The following is a 25,655-nucleotide window of genomic DNA, read 5'->3' on the forward strand; positions in this document are numbered from 1 at the left end:
TCTACAATAAGATAATCTACAAATGGTCATGCCACATGTACACTGACTCGCCATGGAATTTTTCCATACAGGAAACCTATGAGTGAATGAGGATTACCACTAGCACTAGCCGGCAATTCTGTGGGTCCCACGCGTGAAACAGGCTTTCTCTCTCTCTCATTCTTTCTATCTCTCTCGTTCTTTCTCTCTCTCTGATGATGTCTTTTGGTGACAAGCTGGTCGGGGGTGGGGGGGGGGGTGCTAAAATGGTGACAGGAGTCGAGGGAGAAGTTCAGAAGGTGGATGTAACGGGGAACAGGGGGCAGAGAAAGCGGGGGGAACTCCCCAGAGGGAGCAGAAGCTGACAGATGGCATTTAGGAAGGGCACTGTAGTGACTAAAGGGGAATGCCTTAAAGTAGCGCCTCTTCAGAAGAGTTTCATGACAGATCTTGCGTTTGAAAATTCCCCTGCTTCTGGAGGACAGTTTATCCACCTCATTTCAAAGTGTTTTTGTTTCTTGTTGTTGAAAGGAGCAAGTGATATTTTCCACCGGCTCTGTGGCAAAAAACATCACTGCTGACTGTTAACAGAAGACGCTAGAGGACTTTCCTGAGGACCACCGCAGTTAGCGTTGCCATACCTGAACCGTCACGGAAAGTGATGGATGTGGGCCTATCGGGCTATTGAAAGCTCTGTTTGAGATGACATAATGATTGCGCCTGTCTTTCAGCCTGTGTGGCGCATCAAGCTTTCATTGTGTCCGCGACACAAAGGCGGCTTGTCAGGGCGAACTTCACAGCGCGATTACCGCGAGCGGCGAAAAGCTTTGTTAGGCTGTCGATTTCTCCGTCGTAAAAGCAGAACACCTGCAAACTGCCCTTTTAAATCTTGGCTGTTACCAGGTGTTTTAGTCCCACATTATCCTGGCTGCTGTGCCCTGTATTTTTTTACACTCGTTAGGGCAAGAACCGAAGGTCAGCCCTCGCTCCACTGTGAGCTCTGGCACGCGTGTCGTAGGTTTGGATTAATAGGAGTTTGCGCTGTGTTTGGTCTGGTGTGGGATCTTTCGCTCGTTTCCCCTATCGCAGACGGTCATTTTTGGAGGGAAGCGCAGGCCTGGTCTCCCTTTTGGTTCCCGTGCCAAGAGGCTCCCTTGATGCCCGATTGCTCTCGACGTTCGGTCGATGCCAGAAGTTGGCGGCCCGTCCCCTCGTCGGTCGCTGGAGGACAGCCGTGGAGCCAGGGGCCGCGGCGGCTGCCAGCGAATATTTGTTTGTCTACTTTGGCTGATGTGCTTGCGGCCGGTTCTAATCTAGTTGCGGTTGCGCCGCCTCTGTCTTCACCTGTACACCTGGCGTGTCTCCTCTCTCCTCTCCTCTCCTGCTCTCGCCTCTTGATGTAGAGGCGCTAGTGAATTAGGCGGTTCCCCCTCAGGGCTGCTGCTTGTCTTCACGCTTAGAGTAGAACACTGGCTTCAAACCGTTTCCCTGCTCAGTTCTCTAATAAAACACGTCCGCTAACAACCTCAGTCCTCCGAGTTCTCCGCGCCTCTCTCTGGGACCGGCCGTAATGTGCTGAGTAACGTTTTCATCTCGACAAGTAAATTGTATCGGTGGGTATAAAGCTTTTCTATTTCACGCTCCAACCAAGTGCCACGCAATTAGCATTTCTTCCCGCTAGTTAATGTTATGCCAGCTTGGTAGAGGGGGGGAAAAACTTTTAATAAGAAGGAGCTTGTTTTCTTTTTTTTTTTAACATCACTTTCAGTAATTGTGTTGAAGTGGTCATTTTTTCTTTTAGTAAGGTTACAGATGAAAACCTCTTCCTGGAAGTAATTTTGACGTTACAAGTAGTTAATTCATAGCCCTCCTCCTTGTACTCAACCCCTGGTACTTTGTATCGGAGATAACAGAGGAGCTTGGGTGGTGATGGAGTGAATATGGGAAAGGAAAGTATTACATTGCATTACATGACATTTATTTGGCAGACGCTTTTATCAAAAGCGACGTACAATAAGTGCATACCAAAGGTAGTTGGAACTACAAAACACAGGTCTGATAAGGTACAGTACTCGTTGTGTTCATAACCATGAACACATAAAGTCCAGTTCACACAGTGAATGTTACTCTCTGACCTAACCTATGCTAAGTCAAACTAGGGTAGTGGAGTGGTAAATGGGGTCAGTGTGAATGCAAGGTGGTGAATTTGGGTGGGTTCAGTGAGCATGTCTCTCTGACCTAACCTATGCTAAGACAAGCTAGGAAGGTAGCTTGGGAATGTAGTTGGTGGTGGTCATTTGGTGGGTCAGTGGTCCTGACACTGCAAGTGCTGGGCAGTGGAGGTGTGATTGGCGGTCATGCGTCTGACCTAACCTATGCTAAGTCAAGCTAGGAGGGTAGCTTGAGAAGGTGGTGAATTTGGGGTGGGTTCAGTGAGCATGTCTGTCTGTTCGCAGGTTTCAGCCAGCAGGGCTGGTGGAGAGGATCCAGGCCATTGCCCAGAACGTGTCCAACATGGCGGTGCGCGTGGAGCAGATCCTGCAGCACAGTATGGCGGCAGGCAGAGGTACGGCACGCCGAACTGCACGCATGCACGCATGCACACTGCACACTGCACACTGTACACTGCACACTGCACACTGCACACTGCACACTGCACACTGCACACTGCACACTCCCGTTAGTCCACAACACCTCTGGAGGATTCATGCTGAAACAACACCGGGGAGGAATCTCTCTCTCTCTCTTTCTCTCTCTTTCCTGTCTCTCTCTCTCTCTCTCTCTGTCTCTGTCTCTGTCTCTCTCTCTCTCTCTCTTTCCTCTCTCTCTCTCTCTCTGAGTTTTGGAGTTTTCTCGAACTTTTCGCTTTTCATTCTCTCGCGCTCTCGCTCGCAGCCTGCTTCTCTCCAGACTCCAAAGCCTGTGAGGGAAAGGACGCAGCGTCTCTGCTGTGAAACATTCAGCGCAGGCGGCACAGGGTTTACAGCGTGTCCTAAGCAGCATCGTGTCAGCCCAACCCGTGAGCGATAGATTGTGCACAGCATAACCTGGCTGAATCTGCTGAGAATGCTGGGTTATGATGATGTGATTTTGTCAGCCGGGATAAGCTAGCAGAAATTGTGCAGCTCTGGGTCGAATTTGCACATGGGAGACTGTAGATCAGTATGGAAACTACATCAGATGTCCTGATATGGCTGCCTGCCCCCCCCCTCCCCCCCCCATAGGTACAGATTGGAAAATGCAAGGCCAGATCCATGCCCACAACCCATATTAAAACTGCGCTCCCAAATAACATGGATTCCTTTAGCATTATCTGCTGCTCTTCAGCCCACCATACGCATGTGAAACCCTGTATTTTGAATGGAATTATGGATTTTAAAAAAATAATAAAAATTCACACTGTAAGTGTTAACAGCATTATCACAAGTCAGCACTCTCTGAGTAAGTACTGCATGTTAAAGTGTGAAAAGCTTCTTTTTTTTCATTAGCTGTTCTGTAACCCAACTTCCCTTATTTCCATATATTATGGAGTTGATTATACTGTACCCAGCTGTGTTTGGTCCTGTAGGAGGAACACAGCATGTAAAATTGAGTAAACAAGGTAATCTCATTTCCATCTAGAAAAAGAAACCCCCAATTATGCTTTGTTTGTTGGTCAAATTGAAAAGCTGATCCTCCCTAATACTTTTATTTTCCATTATTTTCCCCTGGCTAGCTTTGCAAAATAAGCTAGATAAATTGAAAATGAATAAGAATATATTTTATGTCAGAGGCGTATAATATTAATCTGATTGAATGAAACATGGTACTTTGCATGGCAATGCATTTTATATATAAGGTACTTGAATTTGATTATATATTTTATTAAACTGCTGCAATGCCAAGTAAATAACCATTTGATTTAATAGTTAAATATGTAGCTTTGTCTGTTGACATGGTTAATTCTGACAACTGGCTTTTGTCATCATTTAAACATGCTAATGTTTAATTGCTTTTCATTTTTGTGGAACTAGAGTGAAAATGTTTTCGGGTGAAAAATAATTAAATTGATCACAGACTACATTTAGTTTGTTTTTTTTTTTTTTCATTAAAATCTGTGGTGATGAGCATACAACGTAGTTTAGGCTCAAAGAAATTTGGCGCTGCTTTGGTTTGGTTTCCTGCTTTGGTTCTGTGAGGGAAAATGTTTAAACTAGAAAAGATTCCATATCAGCAGATTTTTCTGACCGCTTTGAAAGGTGATGCATTAGAGGAGCTGAAGACTGAAATATTTCGGCAGGCCAGCTATTGATTGGTGATATGACAAGCGAAACTGAAATGGATTATTCTTAAATATGCCCCACTGCATCCGTTCAGGCGCTGCCTGTGGGCACAAGCATACGATATTGTGTTTTTTGTTTGCGCTTGAATATTGCGACACCAGACTTTTCGTTTGTTTGTGCTTGTTGCGTTGAGAAGGCAGTTAGCCTGTATCTTGGGCAAAAGCTCATTTTTGCGATAAACTAAGGGAGATCCTGTGAAACAAAAAAATATAGTTTTGAAATGCAAAACAAGAAATGAGCGTTGATCTTACCTTATTGTAATCTTTGTGAAATAACGGAGGTTGATATGTTTAAATCTTATGATATTGTGGTCTCTGTGAAGGAAATTTGTTTTTTTACGGTCTTTGTGAAGTAAATAGGAATATACTGCTGTTAAAACAAAAAACTAGTTGCTGTGCATACTAACTGATGAATCACACTAAAGGTAGAATGAATGGCATAGCTTTCCCAATTTAAATTTACGTTTTGTCGCGTTCAAAGATACAGTAGATGTCTTTGGTGCCCACCCGGTGTTCTAATGAAACCATAAATTATTCTTCGGATTTCACAACTTATTGCTGAAGCATGATGCTCCCAAACACAAAACAGTATCAGAGGACATCAAGCCCCCCCCCCCCCCACCCCCCCCCTACCCCATCCCAGAATCTACCAGCACTGATATGTGAAGGAATTCATGTTTGCTTTTACTTTCAAATGAGGTGAACTGTAATGCATAGAACTGATATGCTGTAATTAATGCTGCAATACAGCGATTCTTTATGGATTCTTGTCAGGTCTTGTTTTCATGTCAAGTCGATGTGCTGTACCGAATATACTGTATACCCGCTGGCTTTATTTTTTTTTGATCTCCTTGTCCTGGCTAATCTCGTTAGCGCATGTAGCGCCTTTCATTTCACCGTTGCTGCCGTTATTCAGCCCGCCCCCCCCTTTTTTTTTTTTTTTTGTTGTCTTTGATCGCTCTTGCTTACGCCCAGGCAGCAAAAAAAACCCCTCGGATAAAAAAAATAAAATAAATAAATAAATAAGCTCCGCCCCTTCCTTCAATTAGCCAAATTGAGCCTGCCGGAGTGGGAGTCTTTTTAATCTCGCTCGAGCGCCGCCATCAATCTCTCGCTCTTCCCGTTAAACGAACGCGGCCGACAAGCGCCCCCCCCCCCCCCCCCGGCCCTCTGCGGCTGGAGCCCGTTAGCTAGCCCAGCGGCTGCAATTAACGCGATGATTTACATCTCAGCGAGCGGGGAACGCTCTCCTCCGTCCTCACGTCCGAAGAGAACTTAAGGGGCTTGAAGTTGGGAAGGGGGAAACGGGTCACCTCGCACGCGTTTCCTCTGCCCTAATGCGGGCCCTGTAATGGGGGCACCGGGTCGGGGGGGGGTTGGTCCTGCGTGCTGTTTGATGGTTCTGCGGTGGTTCGGCGTCTAGCTGAATGACCTGCGTCGAGCTCGCGACCCCCGCAGTCAAATTAGCCTGCCGTTTACCTGCTCCTTAGGTTAGAGCGTTTTTTCTTGTTGTTGCAGTAAATGGACTCCAAAGACTCATTGATATTGCGAGGCCCATACTAATGGCAGCTACGCGCGCACCTCTGCATCAGGAGTAGTGCGATTCTTCCAAATAACTGCTCATTTCCATTTCTCGTGAATTTTAAAATCGACTGCCAGCCTAGCCTGTTGCTTGCACATCCTGAATGCATCGACACGAGATCACCAGGATATTTTCAAAGCGTTTCTAATGCCTGAACAATTCAGTGGAAATGGATGTGGATGTTGTAAGCCGTTGCCTTAAAAGCTGTTTATGGTTGCAAACACCTCAGCAATTATCTTTCTTTCATCTCAAACGTAACTAACTACGTACACTGGCATATTTACTTGTTTCTTTTCTTGTGTATGCCTTCCTAGAACAAGAGTTGACCCCCAGTTGATCCATAATTTCAAGTATATCCAACTCAGAATACCAAATGGCACCTGAAGACAAGAAATATAGCTTACAATGGCCTGTTGTTGGATATTATAATCCAATGTGTGAAAATCGTTGTCTAAATGTTGGTACACTCTCTGAATCTGTTTAATAAATGGTACATATCATATGCATGGTCTTTAGGCTACGTATGCACGGATTGTTTGTTTTCAGATAAATAGCAAAATGCATTTTCTGTGTGATGTAAAACAATCGATATATTCTGCGACGTGACCAGATTAGTTTTGCTGTACATATTGTCTGATGCATTGAACGCTGTCAGTAAATTGTATTTATACAAAATAACTTATGCATAGCTTTCAGTGGCAAAACAACGCAGTTACTGAAACTCTACTGTGTGTCTTTCTAACCAAAATTTTGTACTGAGGGTTTCTGTGTACGATGGTGTAGGAAGGCTTGCGTGCTTATTGTTTTGGTATGGAGGTATGATGGGAATGCTCTGCAGTATATTTGTGCTGGTACCGTGGTTGAAATTCGTATGATCTTCAAGCCAATTCACAATGACCCAAACGGCTGTAAATAAAACTGGCATGATGTGGACCACACTTCTCTTTGCATTATTTCAATGTGATTTTCATGGTCTTGCATACTGCCTGCCTGCTTTAAGCGTCGACTCATGGGGTTCATGTATCAAAATAAGCGACTGACAACAAATTCAACTACTTTTGCTTCTGAAATTAAGTTTTTTTTTTTAATTTAAGTTCAAACTTTTGCGCCCAGACAGAGTTTGCAAATGTAACAAGCTGACAACATACTTACCGTGTGAACTTGCGTATTTTCAAATCCAGTACTAATGCCGTGCATCGAAACTCCCAGATTTTTAAAGACGTGATCGTCCGATGTTGCACAGTATGTCTGATTCATTAAGCCTGCGTACATTCCGAGTTTGTATCCACAGTATCTTACCTGTATGACCTGTATTTCCTCAGTGATTAGAGATGGTTCGGCGGGTCAGTGTGAGGTTCCCAAGGACCCCCAATATCCGGACTGCGCCAGCAAAGTGGATGTGAGTAACATCAAATTAATAAAAACACCTCAGATGACTACATGTGCAATAACAACTACATAGAAACACGATGCATTGCATTACATTACATTACGGGCATTTAGCAGAAGCTCTTATCCAGAGCGACTTACAGAACGTTTTTACATAGCATTTACGTTGTATCCATTTTATACAGCTGGATATATACTGAAGCGCAATGCAGGTTAGTGTCCTACCGGGGAATCGAACCTGCGACCTTTAGGTTAAAAGACCAACTCCTTACTCATTATACTGCACTGCAAAACAGATATGCAAAAAAAATATGGATAGCAGTCCAAAGGCTGCCTAATTGTAAATAAGGTCCTAATGCAATACAAAATAATGAAAGTTATAATTATGTATACCTGAGCAGCAACCAATATTTCTGTGACTTTGTCACAATTGTCCTTCCATTCAAACCAGTGTAAAGTTAAAATTTTCTCACCTTGTTTCGTACAATAAAATCGCCAGATTGGAAACATTACCAAAAAAAAGGGTTCCTGCAGTTCAGCAAAGATGCTTTCTTCATGGATATGATGACCAGTTTTTTTATTTATGCACTAGAACTGTGACTATTGTTCCCTGGTTCGTTTCAGTGGATGCGGGCCCGCTGGACCTCCGACCCGTGTTATGCCTTCTATGGTGTGGATGGCTCGGACTGCTCGTTCCTCATCTACCTGAGTGAGGTGGAGTGGTTCTGCCCCCCTCTGGTCTGGAGGAACCACACCAAACCCCCGACCCAGAAGACCTTCAGCAAGAGACAGGTGCGTACGGCGTGCGAGGGTGCGCCGAGAACTGGTGTGAGGAAAGCAACACACACACACACAACATGCACACACACACACGCACACACACAACACAGACACACACACACACACACACACACACACAACCACACACACACCACACACAACACACCCACACACACACACACACAACACCGCACACACAACACACACACCACACACACACAACACACACAACCGCACACACACACACAACACACACACACACACACACCACACGCACACACACACAACACCACACACACACACACACACACACACACACACACACACACACACACAACACACGCACACACACACACACACACACACACACACACACACACACAACACACACACACACACACACACACACACACACACACACACACACACAACCCGCACACACACACACAAACACAACACACACACACACAACACACACACAACACACACACACACACACACACACGCACACACGCACACACACACTCATTATCACTGTAATTTCAGGAGCGCTCAGCTGCAGCTGGAAGCATTCGTATTAAAACTTTTTTTTATGGGTAAACACACAGCTGTGCTCTGTTTGACCCGGTTTGACTTCAGTTAATTGTTCTTCTCTCTGCACATTTCACGGCCCAATCTCCCCCCCCCCCCCCCCCCCATTGCTATTTTTCCTCCCTCCTGGCACTGGTTTGTTCCCTGAATGAAGGCGCCATTGGTTTCTAATTCCAGTTCTACTTCTAGTCCTAATTCCGTGCGCAGCTGAATTCTCTGATTCTATTTGCAGTGTTCTGTTAACCATGTGACTTCCTCCAGGTGCATTCTGGTTCTGAAAGCGCTCATCACATTAGCTTAGTTATTTTCCAATCCAGCGCGCACAACTTGTAAGAGGAAGACACTTGCCAATTAACGTGTCTCTGTGTGTATATGTGTGTTCTATGTGTGTGTGTGTGTGTGTGTAAGCAAATGTGTTTGTGTATGTCTCCCCAGCAATTCTGTAACAGTTGATTAATGCCTGGCATGTTTCCCAGTGCAAAGGTGTGATTCACATATTTAAGTGACTGGAATAATTTATTATTTTTTTTCACTGAAAACGGGCAAGTGTAGAAAAACCAAGAATTAATGAATGACAGGAAACAAATTGCTGGGAGATCTGGCAGAGCATCCTGCCCTCTGGTTGACCTGATTATAGACCAATTTATTTGCGCGCTTGTGCAAACGGTCTGTGTCCCCAGGGGCCAGGGAGACGAGGCAGGCGAAATGTATTCGTCTGCATGTTCGACGCAGACACAACCCCCACATAGCACGATATCGAAAGCCCTCGGGAAGTAGCGCCATGAAGTCTTCGCAGAGATCTCTCCGCGGTGTAATGTAATCTGCCGTACACATCTCTGTCCTTTTCCTTGTTAATAAATGGTAAATGGACTGCATTTATATAGCGCTTTTATCCAAAGCGCTTTACAATTGATGCCTCTCATTCACCCATTCACACACACACTCACTCACACACCAACGGTGAAAGGCTGCCATGCAAGGTACCAGTCAGCTTGTTGGGAGCAATTAGGGGTTAGGTGTTTTGCTCAGGGACACGTCGACACACCCAGGGCAGGGGATCGAACCGGCAACCCTCCGACTGCCAGACAACCGCTCTTACCTCCTGAGCTATGTGGCCCCTATAACCACTCTTACCTCCTGAGCTATGTGGCCCCTATAACCGCTCTTACCTCCTGAGCTATGTCGCCCCTATAACCGCTCTTACCTCCTGAGCTGTGTGGCCCCTGTAACCGCTCTTACCTCCTGAGCTATGTGGCCCCTATAACCGCTCTCACCTCCTGAGCTGTGTGGCCCCTATAACCACTCTTACCTCCTGAGCTATGTCACCCCTATAACCGCTCTTACCTCCTGAGCTATGTCACCCCTATAACCGCTCTTACCTCCTGAGCTATGTCACCCCTATAACCGCTCTTACCTCCTGATCTATGTCACCCCTATAACTGCTCTTACCTCCTGAGCTATGTCGCCCCTATAACCGCTCTTACCTCCTGAGCTGTGTGGCCCCTGTAACCGCTCTTACCTCCTGAGCTATGTGGCCCCTATAACCGCTCTCACCTCCTGAGCTGTGTGGCCCCTATAACCACTCTTACCTCCTGAGCTATGTCACCCCTATAACCACTCTTACCTCCTGAGCTATGTGGCCCCTATAACTGCTCTTACCTCCTGAGCTATGTCGCCCCTATAACCGCTCTTACCTCCTGAGCTGTGTGGCCCCTGTAACCGCTCTTACCTCCTGAGCTATGTGGCCCCTATAACCGCTCTCACCTCCTGAGCTGTGTGGCCCCTATAACCACTCTTACCTCCTGAGCTATGTCACCCCTATAACCACTCTTACCTCCTGAGCTATGTGGCCCCTATAACCGCTCTTACCTCCTGAGCTATGTCGCCCCTATAACCGCTCTTACCTCCTGAGCTATGTGGCCCCTATAACCGCTCTTACCTCCTGAGCTATGTCACCCCTATAACCGCTCTCACCTCCTGAGCTATGTCACCCCTATAACCGCTCTTACCTCCTGAGCTATGTGGCCCCTGTAACCACTCTTACCTCCTGAGCTATGTCGCCCCTATACCGCTCTTACCTCCTGAGCTATGTCGCCCCTATAACCACTCTTAACTCCTGAGCTATGTGGCCCCTGTAACCGCTCTTACCTCCTGAGCTGTGTGGCCCTAATAAAGTCGCCGCCGCTTCCTGTCTGTGAGCCTCTCTCTCTCTCCGCCTCTCCCTCTCTCCCGCAGGCGGCCTTCCGCGCGGACGTGGGCTCGCTCCTGGAGCAGGTGGGGACGGGCAAGGAGTCGCTCAGCTTCATGAAGAGACGCATCCGGCGGCTGGCCTCGCAGTGGGGCACGGCCGCCCGGCGGCTCGACCGCAAGCTGCTCGGACGCTGGAGGGAGCAGAAGAAGGTGAGCTCGGGCCCGTCTCGGGTGGTGCGGAGGTGTAAGCGCTCGCCTACCGCCGCGGAGACCCGGGTTCAATTCCTGGCTTGGTCAGACGTTCCTACGAACACAACTGGCAGAGTTTGCGGGTGGGACGCCGGTGAGGGTATGGTATGAGTCCTAATCGTTGTTCCCTGTTCACGCCTAGTCTGTCCGAAAAAAAAAACTTTAACTGTCTGTCTTTCTTTCTCCCTGTCACAAAAACCGAAACCCCCGTGTGTGTTTTCGCTCTTGATATTTTTTTACGGCTGCTCAGTGCCGTTTGTAAAACCGTTAACCACGGGGAGGCGGAAGTCAGCGTTTCATGTCGAAAGGGGGATTAGTGTCGGCCGTGCGGAAATGGGGGCCGGTGTGATTACACGGGGGCTCCGCTGCGGTCGATTGGGGGGGGGGGGGTTGGGGGGGCGTGATTCCCCGCCCGCCCTTGGAAACGTGTCATCCCCAGAGTGGCGTTTTAACCCAGATTAGCTTGTTAGGGGCCCTTCGTTCGTTCGGCCGTTGTTGTAAACGGCGGCGATGAGCGGGCTTGCGGAGCGGTGTGGCGGCGGCGGCGGCGGCGGCGGCAGGTACGGGCCCGCCGCAGACCGATGGATTCTCGCAGTGTTTTCACCGCGTTGACATTTAAGAGGGAGCAGGCGGGCGCACCTGTGCCGGGCGCACCGCGACGCCCCATCGTCTCCGATTAAGCCGGAATACATTTAAATAAAAGTCCGCCCGTTAAAACTGTTGGATGTGGATTTAAAATAAAACGGTTATTAAGCACAACAGATTTTAAAGTGCGTGTCGTTTTTACTGAAAGTAGCAGAATTTCATGGGGGGGGGACGGCGCCTGTTTCTCCGCACCCCCCCATGTGGAGAATGTGTTTCCTGGGCCTCCCCCAAAAGCTATTCGTTCTCATTAGATGTTCCTCTGACCGGTCAGGATTTGTGTGTGTGTGCGTGTGTGTGTGTGCGAGTTTGTGTGTGTCTGTGTGTGCGTGTGTGTGTGTGTGTTTGTGTGCGTGTATGTGTTTGCATGTGTGCGCGTTTGTGTGTGTTTGCGTGTGTGTGCGCACGTGTGCATGTGTATGCGTGGGTGTGTATGTGTATTCGTGTGTGTGTGTGTGTGTGTGCGAGTATGTTGTTTGCGTTCCCCTGGAAGGGGAATAATTCAGCGTGTGCATTCCCACAGCTCTGCTTGAGGTTACCCCATTCTTTCCCTGTCAGCCACGGCTCCCAGAACCGGAACCCATGGGGGGGGGGGGCGGGGAGAAGCGTCTCTCTCTCTCTCTCTCTGCGTGCCCCTCCTGTAACAGAGAAATAAATTATTCGGCTTCGCCTTCTCCCCACCAGCACGACGCCATTGTGCACCTTTCATTCTCGCTCTCTCTCCCCCGGGCGGACATCAAAGCCCGCGTCTGATTTATTTCCCCCCGTGACGTGCGGAGGGGGTTCTGAGGTGAGGTGCCTCTCGTCGCGGGAACGCAGTCTGTGAGGAAGTCAGGGCAGGCGCCCTCTTCCTCACGCGCGCTCACGCGGAATGAGGGGCACAGCTGCGGGCTTGTTCCCATATAGCCAAAATCCGGGCATGCCCTCAGCCCATATCTGGATGAGAGGTACTCTAATTCGCATTCCTAAAATTTAAAGGAACTTAATTTTAGTAATTTTTTTTTTTTTTTTTTTTTTTTGTTGAAATGAAAGCAAAGGATTTGTCCTTTTATATGAGTCTTAAAACTTTTTATGTTTTTGAAAAACTTTTTTTTAATATCTTTCACCTTCCCCTGAAATGAGAACGTTAAGAGTAATTTGCCCAGCAGTGACACTTCAAAGATCGCACCAAGGCTCGTCAGCTTTATAGGATATAAAAAGAAGGGAAATAATTAGTGGAAAAGCGGGGAAAAAAAGGACGTTTTGAGGACGTCAGCCTGTTTTTTGTTGAGTTTAACTTTTTTTTTTTGTCCAACAATAGTTTGTTGTACTGACACTTCTCTCTCTTGGGATTGGCTGTCAGCCGGGCTGATTGCTCATTTTTACGGGCTTTCGCTAATTTGCACCTGCTTTGATTTTTCTTACATTTCTGTTACGCAATTAGGACGCCGCGTCCATCTGAGCAGCAAGCGTAAGTAAAGACGCACAAGTAACACAGCTGGGGGAAAGAGGCTGGGTGCTGCCATGTTGTATTACCTGAGGGAAAATACAGCTGAAAAGCCAAATGGACAAACTCAGCAGATTTAGAGAACTTTTGGAATATCCTGACTAACTACAGCGGCTGAAAGCGAATCATTTTCATCTCTCTTTAAAAAAAAAAAAAATTAAATTTTTTTTTTAATGGGCTTTATTGTACAGGACAGTGCAGAGAGACAGGAAGAACAGGGAAGAGAGAAGTAAGGGTGGAGCGATGAGGAGGGGGCGGGCGCGGGTGGAGGGCGTAGATGCTGCTCTCTCAGATGTCTGTGATGAGCCACCAGGCCCTTTGACTCTGTGCCCTCTGTGCCCTCTGACTGTGTGCCCTCTGTGCCCTCTGACTGTGCCCTCTCATGCCCTCTGACTGTGTGCCCTCTGACTCTGTGCCCTCTGTGCCCTCTGACTGTGTGCCCTCTGACTCTGTGCCCTCTGTCTGTGTGCCCTCTGACTGTGTGCCCTCTGACTGTGTGCCCTCTGTGCCCTCTGACTGTGTGCCCTCTGACTCTGTGCCCTCTGACTGTGTGCCCTCTGACTCTGTGCCCTCTGTGCCCTCTGACTGTGCCCTCTCATGCCCTCTGACTGTGTGCCCTCTGACTCTGTGCCCTCTGACTGTGTGCCCTCTGTGCCCTCTGACTGTGTGCCCTCTGACTCTGTGCCCTCTGTGCCCTCTGTCTGTGTGCCCTCTGACTGTGTGCCCTCTGTGCCCTCTGACTGTGTGCCCTCTGACTCTGTGCCCTCTGTGCCCTCTGACTGTGTTCCCTCTGTGCCCTCTGACTCTGTGCCCTCTGACTGTGTGCCCTCTCGTGCCCTCTGACTGTGCCCTCTCATGCCCTCTGACTGTGTGCCCTCTCATGCCCTCTGACTCTGTGCCCTCTGACTGTGTGCCCTCTGTGCCCTCTGACTCTGTGCCCTCTGTGCCCTCTGACTCTGTGCCCTCTGACTGTGCCCTCTCATGCCCTCTGACTCTGTGCCCTCTGTGCCCTCTGACTCTGTGCCCTCTGTGCCCTCTGACTGTGTGCCCTCTCGTGCCCTCTGACTGTGCCCTCTCATGCCCTCTGACTGTTGTGTGCCCTCCTGCCCTCTGACTGTGTGCCCTCTGTGCCCTCTGACTGTGCCCTCTCATGCCCTCTGACTCTGTGCCCTCTGTGCCCTCTGACTGTGTGCCCTCTGACTCTGTGCCCTCTGTGCCCTCTGACTGTGTGCCCTCTGTGCCCTCTGACTCTGTGCCCTCTGACTGTGTGCCCTCTCATGCCCTCTGACTGTGCCCTCTCATGCCCTCTGACTGTGCCCTCTCATGCCCTCTGACTCTGTGCCCTCTGACTGTGTGCCCTCTCATGCCCTCTGACTCTGTGCCCTCTGACTGTGTGCCCTCTCATGCCCTCTGACTCTGTGCCCTCTCACTGTGTCCTCTGACTGTGTGCCCTCTGTGCCAGCCGGGGGGGGTGGGGGTGGGGGGGTGGGGGTAAGCATTGTCATTCAGGGCTAGTGAGCGAGGCAAGGCAAGGCGTGGCGTGGCGTGGCGTAGGCCCCGGAGAGCCGCCGCCCGTGACGAGCCGTCACAGGTACCTCTCCACGGCGAAGGCCTCCAGCCTCCTGTAGCCTCCTGTAGCCTCCGGTTTTTCCCGCTCCCTCAGATACGCATCACGCGGGACACAGAATCAACGGGCCGCGTACTCCCCAGCACGGATTATTGCTCTGTGCCGTGTCGCGCCTGTTTTACTCGTTTATTGTTTTCTGAGCTGGCTTACAAGCAGACGGTGAGCGAGCTCTACAGCGATCTGCGTAGCTGTCCCGCCGTGGCTCGCTGCCAACATGCGCGCTGATGTTCAGGGGAAAAAAAAATAAAATCTTTTCAGTTTTCTGTCTCCTCGCTGCTTCTCCATATTGGCATGCGCTCAAGATGTCGAGGATATCTATTGTATCTATTATGTCTATTTTAGGTTGTAGTGCGTTTCGCGTTCATGAGCTTAATTTTTTTTTTAAATCATGCCAAGACTGTGTACGGTTTATTCCTTTTTTCAGATAAATTCCCTCTATCTCACTTACTGTCTTTTCATCAGTTTTTAAGGGCCGTTCATGTTGGGGGGGGGTAGCCAATGTTTTGTCCACTTAGCCGGCTTATGTCTGGCGTCCTTCCTGGGTATCCCGGTGTAGAGGTGAAGCTGGACTTTGAGAGGTCATTGGGAATGATAGGTAGAGCTCAAAGCTTCCTATACCGTATGTATTGAGTCACGTGGGGTGTGGGGGTGGAGGTTTGCGTGAGGCACCACTGCTGACCAAGGATTCAGATAGAGCTCTGTGACTAAACACACTGTTCAGTATTTCCCCCCCCCCCCCCACTCTTTAGAGCACACGTGTACTTTTTTATTCCATTCTCACTCAGAAGGACATGGAAAATTGCGTAGTATTTTATTTTTGCCCCCAAGTCCTGATGGCGTGACGATAATGCATTGGCTCATCCACGACAGCCTCGCTTGGAGAGTCGGGCCCCATTGTGTTTATTTCGGTGATGTTTACCGGGGGGCCGGGTTTTATGCAGAAGAGTGGCCCTCGCCACAGCCTCCATCGTGCTCTGCAGATATGACGCTGGAGCCCATTAACACTGAGAGGAACAACATACCGTCCTCAAAAAGGCCGCCTCTCTCTCTCTCTCTCTCTCTCTCTCTCTCTCTCTCTCGCTCATCTCACCAGTCTCCCTTTATTTCCCTTTTTTTTTCCCGCCGCTTTTCTTTTCCTTCTCTTACGCTCCTGAGAAGCGTGGCTCATTTCCTTTCTTTCCGTTTCTTCCTTCCTCGAACGATCGATGCGGACCTTCGTAACAAGCGAGTCTGTGACAATTATGAATCGTACCAGGTTTTGTATCACTTGGATCGAGCGGCCTTAGTTGAACGTGTTTCCGAAGCCAGGCGTTATTGTCATGAGCTCGGCAGAAATGTCCCGGCCTTGCCTGAGACCGGTGTTATTGCGTAGAAAGATAAGGACACTCGTACTGCTTCGTGAAATTCTTTTCCGTGGAAAGTTTTTTTTTTTTTTTTTGTCGCCTTTGTCGCCAAGACTTTGAAAGGTTGAAAAAAAAAAAAAAAAAAGTGTGCTTGCTCGCCTCATTAACATGGTGTCTCTGTCTCGTCTGGAGCCAAAATGGCTGGACTGCGCTCTGCCACCCCCCACCCCCCACTCCCGTCGTTTGCCATCTGGCCACCCATTGTAATTAAATTCATAATTTTTTTCTGTATTAGCACGGAGTTAATAGAGCGGGCTCATTACATCAGAGGGGTGTTCATTCCGGCACTGTTCTCAGGCGCTTTGGGGCGAGACCGCGCCCGCGCCGGCGCTGTCTGGGTCCCCCCGCGCGCCGAGGCTCGTTCGGGCCGCTCCGACCGACTGATCGCGAGGGTTTCGTTCTGATAACTGCGTGTCGGGGAGCCGCTGTGCACACGGACAGCGGCTCCACCTTCTGCGGCTGCCCGACCCTCGGTCCGCTGCCGACAGCGTCTGTGGGTTTTATGGGAGGCAGGGTAGTGTAACGGGTGAGGAGCTGGTCTCGTTATCTGAAGGTCGCAGGTTCGATTCCCAAGTTAGGACGCTGCCGTTGTACCCTTGAGCAAGGTTCTTAACCTGCATTGCTTCAGTATATGTATCCAGCTGCATAATTGCATACGATGTAAATGGTGTGTAAAGTAAAGTTGTGTAAGTCGCTCTGGATAAGAGCGTCTGCTGAATGCCTGTAAGGTAATGTAACGTCAGGTTTCTCAGAAGAAGGGAATGGGAAATATTTCTTGCCTTCCTGTCTTTGTGTCTGTCTATTTCTGGCCATCTCTTTTTTTTTGTCTTTCTTTGCTCTCCCTACACAATGGGTATTTCATATGGGTTGATTTTTTTTTAACACCACTGTTCTAGTGTAGGGGGCGAGCCAGCGCATTGTGTGGAGATGAATGGTAAATGGTAAATGGACTGCATTTATATAGCGCTTTTATCCAATGCGCTTTACAATTGATGCCTCTCGCTCACCAGAGCAATTAGGGGTTGGGTGTCTTGCTCAGGGACACTTCGACACGCCCAGGGCGGGGGGATCGAACCGGCAACCCTCCGACTGCCAGACACCCGCTCTTACCTCCTGAGCTATGTCGCCGCCGCCCGGATGAGACTGTGTTACTTCCACGTTGGTGAATGCCGAATGTGAATAGGGATGTGACTTAGCACACAATTACACGGTGGCCGAGGCACCTCATCCTCAGAAGACCCCCCTCCCGGAACCCAATGAGGCTCGTCCCGTTGAATGAAGATGGCGTTTCCATCCCTCGTTCTTTCGGTGCTGGACGCCAGCTGCAGCTCGCCTCTGGGCTTAATAGAGCAGACATACAATTCATAAAGGGTACCGGAGTCGCGTTAGCTGCCCGACTGCGTAAATCTGAGCGTCTGTCACACACCGGGAGAGCGGCAGCCTACTCGCGCGGAGCCGCGGTGCTGCTGGCCTCGCGCTCACGGCGGCTGCGTCCAACGACAAGCCGGGTGGAAATAAGCACTGTGTGACACCGTGACGTTGTTTGAACTTTTTAAACAAGGCCAGGTCAAAACCCTGTACGTGGCTGGACCGGACCGCCCGACCGACCGACCGACCAATGGTGTAACTTCATCACTCAGTCACTCAGTCAGTCACAGACGTTCGCGTTTATGGGGCTGGCCCCGCCGTTGCGCTCCAGCAAAAAAAATAAAATAAAATAAAATAGAAAAGCCGTGAGCTGATTATGCGGTGTCCTTCAGGACCAGTCTGAAGGGGCCTAGTCTTTGATGCCTGCCTCTGAGCTGAGTTCTTTGATGTGTGTCTCTGAGCTGTGTTCTCCTCTCCTCCTCTCAGGTCTTGGTCCACGTGGGCTTCCTGACGGAGGAGTCCGGGGACGTGTTCAGCCCCAAGGTGCTGAAGGGGGGGCCGCTGGGGGAGATGGTGCAGTGGGCCGACATCCTGACCGCCCTGTACGTCCTGGGACACAACCTCAAGATCTCCTTCTCTGTGAAGGAACTGCAGGGGTGAGTTTTTAGTTCTTGTTCTCTGTGAAGGATCTGCAGGGGTGAGTTTTTAGTTCTCCTTCTCTGTGAAGGAACTGCAGGGGTGAGTTTTTATTTCTCCTTCTCTGTGAAGGAGCTGCAGGGGTGAGTTTTTAGTTCTCCTTCTCTGTGAAGGATTGCAGGGGTGAGTTTTTAAGTTCTCGTTCTCTGTGAAGGAACTGCAGGGGTGAGTTTTTAGTTCTCCTTCTCTGTGAAGGATCTGCAGGGGTGAGTTTTTAGTTCTCCTTCTCTGTGAAGGAGCTGCAGGGGTGAGTTTTTAAGTTCTCCTTCTCTGTGAAGGAGCTGCAGGGGTGAGTTTTTAAGTTCTCCTTCTCTGTGAAGGAGCTGCAGGGGTGAGTTTTTAAGTTCTCCTTCTCTGTGAAGGAGCTGCAGGGGTGAGTTTTTAAGTTCTCCTTCTCTGTGAAGGATCTGCAGGGGTGAGTTTTTAGTTCTCCTCTGTGAAGGAGCTGCAGTGGTGAGTTATTTGTTCTCTTCTTCTGTGGTTACTTTAGTGCAGCTGACTGCTGAAGTGGATGCATGCCCTTGACTGACAGCTTTCTCCTAATGGTAGACGTAATTAATAATTCAGCGAGCTCAAGAATAGAATTAAATAAGAATGTATATTAAAGATAATGGGTTTCATTGCACGACGCATGTCAATCTTGGAAAATATGACTTATTGATATGAATGATATTTATGCCTCCTCCATCAGGGTAGAATACTTCTCTTGTTATATATTATATAGGGGCGACATAGCTCAGGAGGTAAGACCGATTGTCTGGCAGTCGGAGGGTTGCCGGTTCAAACCCCGCTCTGGGCATGTCGAAGTGTCCTTGAGCAAGACACCTAACCCCTAACTGCTCTGGCGAATGAGAGGCATCAATTGTAAAGCGCTTTGGATAAAAGCGCTATATAAATGCAGTCCATTTACCATTTACCATATTTGCCGCACTCTGCATTTTCTGACTGCGTACGCAGTTTGTGTGTAGCATCTGCTCCCCTTGTGTTTATTTATAGTGAACGTTGCAGGATCCTGTGAATTTCACAGACGCAAAATGGCCACCTGTTATTTCATTCGCAGTGTTACCGACTTGCTGATGTTGAGCACTGTTTGATGACTGTGATTTTTTCGGTTCTGTGAGTCTAATTGGTTGATCATTTGTGTGTTACTGCCGTGGTGCAGGTCTCGTGTATTATTTTCTTCACCTTTGCTGTAAGTCCGTGAAATGCTTCTTATGTTTAACAAGTTAAAAAAAGAAATACATTTGATGAATAGTTTTTTTTTTTTGCACTTAACATTAATTGTTAATTATCAATTAGTGGTCTGATGAAAGACCTAAAGTCAATGAACATTTTATAAGGAGTGAATTAATTAGGCTGCCTTGTACCCCAGTTACAATGTGAATAAGTTCTCAATGGCCTGGAGCAATAACACTGCTGGTGGAACTTCTTCGGATATTTTAATTTTGGTGAGGCCTGGGGAAATCACATAATCAGGAATGTCAGCAAACAGACCTCTATTTTAAGAGAGACCCAGCTGACAATATACTTATCCGAGCATTTAGAAACAAACACACTTCATTGTGATTCAAAATAGTAAACTTTTTTTTTTGACATGTGGCTATTTTTTTTCTGTGCTATCCTTCCCTAGGCACTTAAAATAGTATATCTGTTATAGTAATTCCTACTCTCTCTTACGCGAATATGACAGCTGCATATTGTATTGCATGATATACTGTTTGCCAACTGAACCTGCAGAAGTTCTGTTCTTGTGGGTTTTAATCTGTATATTTTATGTACAGTACCTAACACGAAACATTTCTATTTCAGCAAATTTAAATCAGCAAAACAAATGTGCAGTATTGACGGAGCTACTAGGTCTAAAGGGACTTGGGATTTTTCAGATTGGCTCCTTGTTATATTTTGTTCCAGTATCCTTTAGAAACAGTTTGTTGTGGAAAGGTGTTTCTTGTCTTGTACTTTGTGTTCCACATTGGCGGTGGCACCAGCAAAACATTTGAAGATCTCAAATATGGTTGAATGCGAAATCTATTAGCGTGCAGTAATTTCATCTTAACTTGAACAGAAGGGCTTATTTATTAAAGTGCAATCCAAATTGCATTGTTAATCTTGTGAACATACCTTTGGGAAGTTTTGCCTCCATAAATACTTTATTATAAGGACATTGTTGAAATAAGGACGCACCTTCATCTCTATACACTGTATACTGAAGTGTTTATGCACGTGATTACCTGCTAGATAAGTTGTAGGCTATATGTTTTCACGTAAATATATCTTGGTTTATTTCTTACCATTTGCCTGCCTATTACTTCTGGACAGCAACATTTGTTTAATAAAGCACTCCCATTTATACAATACACCACATAGGCCTAAATCTCCCTGCATTGTCTCTCTCACCGTACCACCTTTTCAATCTTTTCAAAATAGCCCTTTATCAAATGCATAAGTATTGTCTGCACTGCTGTGATTGATTCCCCCGCCCTCACCTCCCCCCCCCCACCCCACCGCTCCCACTACTGCAATAAACACAAAAATGCTGAGTCAAAAATGGTTTCGTAATTCATTTTTTGGGTAACCGAACTTCTAAGGACAGTCAATACCAACTCCCTCATAATTCACAAGACGCCGTTGAAAACGGTATTTTTGGCATCGATAAGGTAGCTCCTATTATGCTGTTTTTATTGCTTTTTCAGAAAGAAAGGTAGCGCACATCTCACCAGGTTCATGGGAGCCAATCGTATGAAGCAGAATTGTTGAGTGATAAAGTAAAAACCGATTGCCGTATTTTGTGTGCTCCCAAGAAACATAGGCTAATGGTGGCAGCAACATTTTGACCTTCTGTTGTCTTCCTCGGGTATGGCTGTGACAGGTACAGCAACGCTGTCGGCACCTTTAACATTGTGTTAGACACATGTATACAGTGTATGGCAGTGGTCTCCAACCCTGGTTCCTGGAGAGCTACAGGGGTCTGCTGGTTTTTGTTTTCACCTTAAAATCAGCACCCAATTGAGACCCAAGACACCAACAGGTGAGTTGAGTTAACTGTGTAATCAACTGCTCGAATTGATTCATGAAGTGCAGAGTCACTATGAAAACCAGCAGACCCACGTAGCTCTCCAGGACCAGGGTTGGAGACCGCTGGTGTATGGGGTTAAAATTCTTTCCTCAGTTTTCTCCATTTTACCCCCTTTATTGAGAAAATCACGTGTAACCCTCTTCTGTCGCTCTAGCATATCTACAAATAGTAGATCTAGTGGCTGTGGCTGTTTTTTTATTTAATTTTTTTTCATTTTTATGGATTCTTTCGTTCAGGGTTGTTTTTGTTTATTCACTGTGCCTGTCAGCAACGCTGGTAACAAAGACTCAAAACCATTTTTTATTCCATGCAGGAGGTGTCACGGGGGGGGGGGGGTCAGAGGCTCTGTTTACTGCGGCTTCTTGGCCGACGCAGCGTCGCGCGCGCGCGCGTGTGTGTGTGTGTGGGTGGTATTTATTCGTTCTTAGCCTCGCCGTGCCCTCCTGGAATATGGCCTGGCCCCTCGCCTCCTTCGTCTCTTTCACGGTTTGTTTAGGGGGGGAAACCTTCTCTTTCATCCTCGAATACTAATTGGGTTTTCCGTTTCTTTGTGTTTTCCAATACTCCAAAGTGTTCGTGGACAGCCTTCATTCTCCTTTCAGAACAGCTGCATATTTTATTTTCCGTAGCGCGGGCGCTTCATTGGTTTATTGATTGGCTCAACATTTAAAGGAGGCGGGGTCACGTCCTCTCTCGTTTTCACATACTTAAACGGCATCCTTTGCGCTTGGTTACTGTGAACAAAGGTTTTCGAGATGTTGAGAAGCACCTTTTTCGTAGAACTGCAGTCGTAATTGGATTGGATGTTTTTTTATATGGCTCAATTGTGTAGTGCAGGGGGGTGTCCATTCTTATCCGAAAAGGGTCCGGTGTGGGTGAAGGTTCTTTGTTCTTGTCGAGCACTATGACACCCGATTCTCCTTATTAAGGTCTTGATTGAAGACCGTGATTGGTTAATTAGTTTGAATCAGGCGTCGTAAGGCTGGGATGAAACAAACCACCTGCACCCACCCCGGCCCCCTTTCTTTGAACAGTGTATTAAGCTGCACGTTCCAAAACTGAATAACAGCCTTTTTAGCTTTCCTTGTGTACAAAATTCCACGACAGCCGTCTTGTCGGAGATACGGTGCGAGAACTCGGCACGGTTTTAAAAGTCGAAAAGAATCGTGCGTATCTTAAATGACGTGATCTTAAATCGACTAGTCAGACGCCAGGGTGTGGATGAACAGTCACGGAGACGTTACAGGCCCGCCCCCATGCACACACGCGTGCGTTATTAATGCCGTCTTCCTCCGTGTTTTTTTTTTTTTCTCCCCGAGTGTCTGTTTCTCCGGAAGCGTGAGATGAGTCACGGCTGCGGCGGCGATGCCCGGTTGGAGCCGCCGTGCGGCCGGCCACCGGTGAGGAAGTGCCGCCATTACTCACCGCTAAGTGGCACAAGGGGGGCGGGGGGGGGGGGGGGGGGGGGGGGGCTGGCCTCCGCCGGCGTGTTTTATGGATGCAGATGAAAAACTGTGCGGAAACTTTGATTGTATTAGTTATTCATACGGCGTGTGGGTGACACTCCATTCTTGCGAGACGGATTGCGCCGACCCCCCCCCCCCCCCCAATCCCCCCCCCCCCCCCCCCCCGGCTTTTGGAGGCGGAGAGTTGTGGCAATATATCAGTGCCCCTATTGGGAGGCGGCGGGCAGTTTCGCATATTGAAGGCGACACCGGGAGTTACAGTCAGCTTTGCGGCATAAAGAAGAGTCGCCGTGACAACCCGCGCCGTCCGTCCCCCGGAATTTCTACCTCTGTACGTTCTTTTATCGAATGAAAAAATAAAATAAAAAATATTGAGAAAAACGTCTCTTTTTAAAAACAGAGAGTAGTTCAAAGTCACTTAAATCACCTTTCTTCCCCATTCTGATGCTTGGTTCGAACTTCAGCAGATCGTCTTGACCATGTCTTTATGCCTAAATGTATTGAGTTGCTGCCTCGTGATTGGCTGATTAGATATTTGCGTTAACGAGCAGTTGAGCGGGTGTACCTAATAAAGTGGCCGGTGAGTGTAAATATGAGTGTAGTCTTTTTGTACGAAGGATAAGAAAACAGGTTGGTTGGCGCTTTATGCGCAGAGATGCGCACACCCCTGCGCAGAGGTTGAGTTCAGCCTCAGCTGCTCGTCTTGACTGCGTGTAAACAGATCCGCTCAGGTACAGGACTCTGCTTCGGCCCTTAGGCTGTGCTTAAAGAGAGCGGACCGGTGGTTCTGGTCTTTTGAAACGCCCCTTTTTCTCCCCATTTCATTTTTCCCACGGGGCGCAGGACTACCTGCCACCGTGGGCTATGCGTGAAAAACTCACTCATTCACTCACTCATGGATGACCTGAGAGGGACGTTTGGTAGGACGCATGCGCAGGTGGTGCTTCTTTTAGTAGGACGCATGCGCAGGTGCATCTCCCAAAATCACCACTTTGAGTGACACAAGATTTTTAAGCACAGCTTTATCGCCTAACGTTACTTCAGCTAACCCTCACATGTTAGCGTTTCGCCTACTTTAGTTAACCTAGTTGGGGTGACATAGCTCAGGAGGTAAGACCGATTGTCTGGCAGACGGAGGGTTGCCGGTTCAAACCCCGCCCTGGGCGTGTCGAAGTGTCCTTGAGCAAGACACCTAACCCCTGACTGCTCTGGCGAATGAGAGGCATCAATTGTAAAGCGCTTTGGAGAAAAGCGCTATATAAATGCAGCCCATTTACCATTTTACCATTTAGTTAGCGCGTACCACCGGTACGGATGTATGAACACACGGAGGACAGCAAATAACATTACAGAGGTGAGGACATGCCTCAGCTAGCTAGCTGTATAGTTTTACTCATGATACTTTGTACAGGTGCGCCGTGGGTCTGGACGGTTTCGTGCTTGTTTTTTTTTTCAGATTGCGGCAACTCTACCGCGTAAATCTGTATTCAGTGCAAGTTTTTTTTTTTTTTTTTGTTGAGATGTATTGAAAATACATCCACAAGTGCTAGGTGCCTCAGACTGCGCACGGTGCGCAGATACGGGAAGGAGAAGGCCAAAATCGATCGGCCCCGGCTCTCAGCAAGAGACGGCTTGTTAAATAAAGAGAGGAAATTGGCCAGGCATTTCAGAACTTTCAGAAGATTTTTTTTACTTTTCATCCATGGCTGTGAAGTATTTTTTTTTTTTTATTTAAATTTTTTTTTATGGGTCATGATGGACCTGAGGAACGATGGACCTGGCCAACCAACACGCTTGCGCTACGTGTGCATGAGGAGTCCGGGGTTTCATTTCAGGGTGGACAGCATGAGAGAGAACGAGTCGAAGTCTACAAGGTTTCTGAGACGCATTTGCTCGGTTGCATTTCACTTTTATTCTACGCTAATACTGGATTTACGTCTCTCTTAAAAAAAATAAAAAAAATGGCGTTTCAAAAACTCGTGAGGCTCTGAGGAAGGATGCTTCGATGCGAACGCTCGGAGAAGAGAGCTCACCAAGAGCCCCCCCCTCCCCCTCCCCCCCCGCATCTTTTTCTCTCTTCGAATTTTTTTCTGTGGTTCAGCCGGGCTGAAGGTCGATATCTTCCCCCAGCGTTCCCGTTTTTTAAAACCCTTGGATTTGAAGTCGTTGGGATTTTCATTTTTTTACATATACTGTATTCCCCCCCCCCCCCCAGCCTCCTCCCCCCCCTCACATATTCCAGTATGCACTGCAAGTGGAATTGATTTTTGCCGGTTAACACGTCCACGGACGGGCAAATGACACTGAATGGTGTGTTAGGCCCCAGAAATGCAGCTCGCTCTCCGGATCGATACTGCCCTGGGACTAAGCTCCTCTTCTGGGGGGGGGAGGGGGGATCAGGCTGCCTTTAGACGCTCCTGGGTTAAATGGGCTGACCTTTAGGACTGATTTACCAAAGGGCCCTCTAAAAGGGGTGGGGGGGGGGGGGCACTGAGGTGCTGGCCTACTTAGGGTGGGGGGGTGGGGGGTAGGGGTGGGGGTTTCATTTTAAAAGTAAAGGTATTGATTTTTGTGTTGGCTAAGTGTAATACATGACGTGACTGTGTGAATGCAGAGAAAAAAAACAATCAATTCATGGGTAAAGACATAAAATGTCCGGGGACTTAATCTTACATTGATCTTTTTTTTTGTGTGTGTGTGTTGGGCTTTTTTTTTTTTTTGCTTTTTTTCTTTGCTTTAAAGAGAATGTCAAATCTCTCCTGTGTTGCTTGAATGTAGGGGAGAGATAATTAAATGGATCGGGGCTAGAA

General features: G+C 48.0%; 1 protein-coding gene across 1 annotated transcript in view; it reads left to right on the forward strand.

The window, feature by feature from the left end:
* Positions 1-25,655, forward strand: part of LOC135248622 (alpha-1,6-mannosylglycoprotein 6-beta-N-acetylglucosaminyltransferase B) — a 135,767-nt gene that overhangs the window by 47,643 nt on the left and 62,469 nt on the right. The window contains exons 4-8 of the mRNA XM_064323443.1: positions 2,436-2,545; positions 7,205-7,281; positions 7,896-8,063; positions 10,878-11,042; positions 18,094-18,263. Of these exons, the coding sequence (XP_064179513.1) occupies positions 2,436-2,545; positions 7,205-7,281; positions 7,896-8,063; positions 10,878-11,042; positions 18,094-18,263 (690 nt within the window). The remainder of the gene's footprint in view (positions 1-2,435; positions 2,546-7,204; positions 7,282-7,895; positions 8,064-10,877; positions 11,043-18,093; positions 18,264-25,655) is intronic.

This window comes from Anguilla rostrata, chromosome 2 (assembly GCF_018555375.3).
Source record: "Anguilla rostrata isolate EN2019 chromosome 2, ASM1855537v3, whole genome shotgun sequence".
In the NCBI taxonomy this organism is placed as follows: Eukaryota; Metazoa; Chordata; class Actinopteri; order Anguilliformes; family Anguillidae; genus Anguilla; species Anguilla rostrata.